The sequence below is a fragment of the Ophidiomyces ophidiicola genome (assembly GCF_022830035.1).
Source record: "Ophidiomyces ophidiicola strain CBS 122913 chromosome Unknown scaffold_2, whole genome shotgun sequence".
Taxonomy (NCBI): domain Eukaryota; kingdom Fungi; phylum Ascomycota; class Eurotiomycetes; order Onygenales; family Onygenaceae; genus Ophidiomyces; species Ophidiomyces ophidiicola.
The window spans coordinates 1323623-1330393 of NW_026054642.1; the positions used below are offsets into that span (position 1 = coordinate 1323623).

A 6771-nucleotide genomic window follows, 5' to 3' on the forward strand; every position below is an offset into this window, starting at 1 on the left:
GTGCCCGTCTTTACAGTCGCCATGTATATCTACACGCTGCTTGACGAACAATGAGTCACTCAGGCCCGAGATTGTTGCGGGGAACACCACTGATTCCTGGAAAGGTGCAACCAACAGGGAGCACCGGACACAGAGTACGGAGTATATAAGGGCCATTTGCTTTTCTCTATGTAGCTAGAACAATCTCTTCAATTTGCTTAGTTCTCTGTTGACTGAGTACGGATAACACCTGAAAGCTCATCGGCGGCGGCCGATAGCATTCCACAGCGAGTCCATCTACACAGCTACGATACGAACTTCAAATTTCCCTCCCCCTAACCACACGAATAGTTTGCCCAGTATGATTCAACTCGATGGCAGCACTCTCGAAGGCGGAGGCCAGCTAGTACGAAACGCCATCGCGCTCTCAGCATTGACCTCTCAGCCAGTCAGAGTCACCAAAATCAGAGGGAGAAGACAAGGAGCTCGTGGACTTAGGCCATCACACGCAGCAGCCATACAGTGTTTACTTGACATCTGCGGTGGGTCTGCTCTAGGTGCTACCGTCGGGTCTTCCGAGATCACCTTTTATCCACGAGGACAAAACGAAGGTACTCAAACTGACGCCAGCGTGGCTGATGACGACAGTACAGACAACATCACAGCGTTGCTGGAGTCGATGAAGCTAGAGCCGGTGACCGGGGTGCCGCCAATAAAGTCTGAGTACAACATTCGCCTGACAACTCCAGGCTCCGCATTCCTCATATTTCAAGCACTGTACCCGTACATCTTGTATGCCGGGGCATGTGCGGCCGCTAGGACAGCAGAGAAGGGCGAGAGTCCTCCAGAATTTCCCATAAAGTTGAAAATGACCGGAGGGACTAACGTTTCCTTTTCTCCATCTTACGACTACGTCTCCCAAGTTCTCATTCCCAACTTTGCGAGACTTGGGCTACCTCAGCTGAAAGTGACATTAAAGCGTCGTGGATGGACGGGGGGGCGAACAAACCTTGGGGCAGTAGTGTTCCTCATCCATCCACTGGAAATCCAAAAAGTGGATGCTCTGCCTCCTCTGCCCAACAGACAGCCCGCATGCTGCCCAAAATTATCAACCCCATGCTTCCCAAGAATAAATCTCGACATGATGGAGCGGGGAACAATCACACACATTGATATCACAGTTTTGGCACCCGACGTGGGATTTGACGAAGTGGGCTCCGGGAGCGGTTCTATACGTCGGAAGGGGCCGAAGAGTGGGGGCAAGCTCGGGAAAGGGCGTGAGAGTGACTGGGAACGTAAGGGCTTGGAAGGATCGGACGCTGCAGCGGATGATAGCGACCTTATAGAGGAACAAGATCTTGGGGGTCGTTCCGCTCCGCATTCCATTCGCGAATTTGTTGAGAATCGCACGTTTGAGGCAGTATTCAGCGGACTGAACTGCCAGATCGGGAGCACCCAAGGGCTGCAGCCGCCTACTATTCGGCTATATCATTCGGAACCGACACGCCACTACTCCCACATCTATATCCTCCTCGTTGCGCATACATCGACGGGATTCCGCCTTGGCCGGGATGCGCTATTCGGAAGCGAGGGGGCACAGAGATCAAGCGGGAGATCCCATCAAGGAGCCAAGGACGGTAAATCACGAGGGAAAACAAAATCCAAGCCAAGCAGTGGCATACGGTTCATAGTCGAAGACATGGTTGCCCAATGTGTAAGCGACTTGATGGATGAGCTGATAGGAAGTGATCCGTCAGACTCCAAGGGCCCGTTGGGGGGCGGTAAGTCGCGGAGAGTGCTGGATATGTTCATGCGCGATCAGGTGGTGATATTTCAGGCACTGGGTAGTTTGGGAGTCGCCGGCGAAGGAGAGCCTGCAGGTGTAGACCAGGGTGGTGAGAGGGATCAAAAAAGTCTGCACACACAAACAGCGATGTGGGTATGCAGGCAGATGCTGGGGGCGGAATCCTAGCCGTAGTTAGTCTATAACATCCCGCCTGCTATTCACCAAAACCATCGCCAGTAATCCATTCACGCCGGCTCTTTTGAAGCACGGGAGAAGGTGGACGGCATTCAGCGTCTTTGCTCGTTGGTTCGTTGCGACAACCCCCGGGCCGGCAAGAAGGGGAATCACATGACGGCTTGGCACGACGTCACCTGCATCGCATCTTCAGCGGTCAACACCAGACAAAGCAGGGAACAGAGGTTGATGACCTCGTCGTCCCTTCTGCAGCGCGTCGGTCGGAGCGAATTGTGACGAATCATGGAGTCTCTCGGCGTGTATGTCCTGACCTTCAACTGCGCCCGAAACGTCATCCAGCCGGAGGTTTTCGCGCCCCATATCTTCGACGCCCTCAAGTCGGCTTCGTCCATCAGCCCTGCGCGAACGAAGGCACCTGAGATCCTGGCCGTCGCCCTCCAGGAAGTTGCGCCAATTGCGTATGCATTTCTCGGAGGCTCGTATTTGGATCCTTACTACGATGCTCTCCAGCGTGCAGTAGACTTGGGCGCGTCGGCCTTGGTTTCCGATCATCGGGCGCAGGATGCGCAGTATCAGCACATGCTGACCAAGAATATTGGGATGACTGCATTGATGGTGTTTGCCAGACGTGATATTGTGGAGAGGATACGCTACATACAGACAGCAGGGGTTGGAGTAGGGGTTCAAGAGGCGGGGAATAAGGGTGCGGTTGGGGCGAGAATCGGGTATCTGGTTGAGCGTGACGGTAGGAACCAGAGGGACGAGGAGGATGACGATGGCGGTGTCATGGAGGTAACTTTGGTTAGCGCCCATCTAGCACCGGATGAAAGCCAGTGGGAGCGGCGCAACGAGGACTGGAAGAGCATTGCAGAACGGCTTGTTTTTGAGCCTCGACAGGCGCCCGAGACAGTAGCGGACGCCACTCTCTCACGGGAAGACGAAGAAGGCGTTCCGCTTCTCGGAGACACATCCTCGCCACCACTGAAGAACTCGTCGGCGTTCTACTCCCCAAGATCATACCTCTTTGTCGCGGGCGACTTCAACTACCGCACTGCGGATGGCCGTCCAACGCCGGATGACTTCAAAAATTTCCCACGGCCAACGGGCGATACGGCGAATAACATCAGCCACTTCGCAGACTTGCTGGCACGCGACCAGCTAACGCGCGAGCGGCAGGCTGGAAAGACGTTTACCAACTTCGAAGAGTCCAAAATCACCTTCGCGCCGTCATATAAGTACTCGGACGAGGCCCGCGGCCTCGCGTCGTCGGACCGCAACGGCCACTGGAAATGGGCAGAGAACCGCTGGCCGAGCTGGTGCGACCGGATCCTCTATCTCAACCACCCGTCCGCGGGCGCGTCGGACGGCATCGACGTCCACGGCTACACGTCGCTGCCTCTACTCTCGACGTCGGACCACCGCCCCGTCGCCCTGTCGGCGTCGATTCCACTGCGTGTCTTACCCGAGTCCAGCACGTACCTGCCTCCCTTTGAGATTGACCCAGACTGGGACAGCAGACGGGCAGCCGCGCGGAGAAAGGAGGTGATCGTCGGCGCCGCCGCGTACCTGGGTCTCACCTGGGCGGGCAACGGGCTCTTAGCAGCGACGGTGCTGGGCGGCACGGCAGCGTATTACGCTCTCCAGGCGTATTATGTCGCAAGTTGACGGGCGACGATAAGGCCCATCGTCTTATCGGGAGCGAGGGACCGTGGAGCATGGGAAGTGAATTATTGTCGCACTGTGTGTTCCATCGCCAGCGCTCCCCGCATCTGAAAAGCAGCCCGCCCTGAGCACACACGCACAAAGCTGCATGAGTGTATGGTCGGGCCGACGCCCGAGTCTGGGCCAAATTCCGTCAGCGGCAGAATCCCTGTCTCTTGGAATGAAACAAACTGTTAGAATCCCAAACTTCGAAAGAAGGTCGGCAGGGGTGGATGTTTCAAAGCTCATTTCGCAACGCCTCCCAGAACCCCACGCAGCGCAGAAAAAAAAGATTACTTGCATATTTCAATAACAATGTTCGAGCCTGCCACATGGCGGAGTGACCAAGACGGCGTTTGAGAAACACCAGGGTTCATTATTACCTCCTTTTTCTTTAATTTTTTTTTTTTTTTTCTTCAGGCGCAGGATGATATAGGGGGAGGGGATAATTTCGCTTTCGACATCTCATCCTCCAGTGGGAGTCATACCCATGGCACCGATCATAATTTTTGGTTCAGCTGCTTGGTACGCCTGTACTTATCATCGCCGCGCGTCTAGTCTTATAGCTCATGGTATAGTTATGTAGTGGCGACCGTTTAAATACCATCAAAGCTAAATCTCCGAGGAATCCCCTTGGACGCCCCTCCGACCCAAGATGACATTTGATCGACAGGGACACCCCCTTTAGCGCTGCCCTCCATGGAATGAACCCGTCGCCACGGCACGGTTTCTTCCTGGTGCCAGGTAATTGTTATTGAGGCGCCGATGCTACATCGATTGCTGAGAATTTGTTTTGTGATGTGTTGATCGGGGATCGGGTTGCTTTTGTTATCGGTCTTATTACCACCCACCCAGCCCCCCCCCAGATGTTGCAGTCTCGCGGATGGAACGTTTTGTTCCTGAATTCGCTCGCTTTTCTTTCCTTCTCCTTTGTCCCTGTTTAGATGAAAGCAAGTTTCTCGCACCAAAACTGGGGTGTCTTAGACCCATAAATTAATGATGCACCGTTAGAAAGCCTAGACTATGATAGTCTGGGTGAGTTGTCAGGTTGTATAATCTATAATCTATTTCACACCTATCGGTGCACGAACCGATCTACCACTAATTTCGGTATTTTTTTCCTTTTTTTCTTTTTTCCCTTCTATCTTCTGTATGTTGCTATCACATTTCTTCTATCGTCGATCCATACGTCAAAGAAGAGAGATCGTTTCACTCTGGGACAATAAAGTGCGCTGCTGGATAGTTACGTATGCACGACATGGCGGACGTGCAGGCGCCCCCCTCCCTCTCCAAGAGGACGGCCCTAACGAAAGGAAAAATAAAACAAGCCTATCGGACTCCATCGTTGCCGGAGATTCGGAGTCGCTTAATTAGCTATAGGGGCAGGGCCACCACGACAGCAACAACGACGACGACGACGACATCGTTACGTTGATGAGGCGCACCCAACCCACAGGCATGTGATCCAGGCACGTCTCAGCGACGGTGTTCCAGACTCTTGCAGAGCTGTTCTCGAGCTGGACGGCGGGCGCAAAGGATTGGGGATCACCCATCAATGCACATCGCGGCGCTGCTAAGGACCCGGGGAAGTCTATAACAGCAGCTACACTAACAAACTACACTTCCGTGGTATGCATATCGTCTTGTGTCGGCTTGCTTATCTGGGTCGTAGCCGGCATCCTAGAACGGGCCATCCTTTTCATCCAGCCTGACGCCCGTCGAGTCACAGCCAGCCAGCCAGCCAGCCTGGGGGGAAGATCCGTTTTTGCCGCTGTTTTGCGGCTGCTGAGCAACTAGCCAGCTAGTCAGGCAGTTAACTAACTAACTAACTAGTCAACCTAGCAAGTAGTTAAAACAAAAGAATGTTGGGGGGAGGTCTGGACCGCACCAGACGCAAGCGAGCGCACTGCCATATTAATCATACAACTAGTAGTAGTAAATAGGAGGACTCCGTACCAAGCGACGGGCAGGCAATTGACGAAGCGCGGCATCGGCTCTGGCTGCGGGAATTGAGTTTTTTTTTTTTTTTTGGGCGAGATCGCGCGCGCATCCGCCATTCCTGCTCGCGGTTACATTGGCCGAAGAGGGGGCTGGTTGAGCCGATGAAGGGTCCAACGCGTCAGCAGGAACATTCCAGACTCCGTGCGCGGAGGCCTAGTTAGTTAGTTAGTGTAGTTATAGTGGTGGTGGTGATGGAATGAACGAAGCAGTGGGCTTCAGTTGGGCGCAGCGCGCGGGAGCGGACCGTGGGAGGGTCAGCATCAGCATCAGCAGCCACAACACGCTCGCGGGTCTGTCTTCGCTTCTGCGCTCTGTCGCCTGTCTGGCGTCTGTCGTTTCGCGTGCTCCGTACTAAAATGAAACCGCCAGTGGCACAAACGCCGGCCAAGAGTGTGCCGCAGAAGGAAGACGACAGGATGGACGACAGGATCGCCAGGAGGGGGATAGGTATAGCTACGGGCACTCAGCGGGCATGCGGTGGTGGTGATATGTCCGCCTGGCTCACCGCCACAGGGCTGCGCAATAAGTACTCACCAACTACTGACTAGTCACCAGCCGCACCGCCAGACCAGCCAGATGCCGGCAATTTCCAGACCGGGGCCGTTCGCTGGGCTGGCGACCCAACAGCGCGCCCGTTGGTGCCCAGCACCGCCGCGGGCTGGCGTGCCCGGTTCAGCTCACTAACCCCGGGAGCCATCCGTTACAGATTGCAAAGTGTATTAGGGGGCGGCCGAGCGTATATAAAGCGCCCACTCCTCCTGGCTGCTGCCCGCCGCCCGCCCGCCTTGTCTCTCCTTTCCCTCCGCTTCTCAGGCCCTTTTTTTCTGTTCTTTTGGCTTTTTTTTTTACATACTTACCTAGCCTAATCGCGCGCGAGCTTGCCGCCGCTTCTTGTTCTGCCTCGTTGCCCCCCCCCCCCCCCCCCCCCCCCCCGCCCCCCCCCCCCCCCCCCCCCCCCCCCCCCCCCCCCCCCCCCCCCCCCCCCCCCCCCCCCCCCCCCCCCCCCCCCCCCCCCCCCCCCCCCCCCCCCCCCCCCCCCCCCCCCCCCCCCCCCCCCCCCCCCCCCCCCCCCCCCCCCCCCCCCCCCCCCCCCCCCCCCCCCCCCCCGA

At 56.1% G+C, this 6771-nt stretch overlaps 2 protein-coding genes across 2 annotated transcripts; both read left to right on the forward strand.

Moving 5' to 3' along the window:
- Positions 1 to 340: 340 nt before the first annotated feature.
- On the forward strand, positions 341 to 1951 carry LOZ57_001057 (uncharacterized protein; the record flags this gene model as incomplete). Its single annotated transcript, XM_049250150.1, has 1 exon — positions 341 to 1951. The coding sequence occupies one exon, from the start codon at positions 341 to 343 to the stop codon at positions 1949 to 1951; it is 1611 nt and encodes a 536-aa protein (XP_049111310.1).
- A 291-nt stretch (positions 1952 to 2242) lies between these two features.
- Positions 2243 to 3625, forward strand: LOZ57_001058 (uncharacterized protein; the record flags this gene model as incomplete). Its single annotated transcript, XM_049250151.1, has 1 exon — positions 2243 to 3625. One exon carries the CDS (start codon positions 2243 to 2245, stop codon positions 3623 to 3625), a length of 1383 nt encoding a protein of 460 aa, XP_049111311.1.
- Positions 3626 to 6771: the final 3146 nt, after the last annotated feature.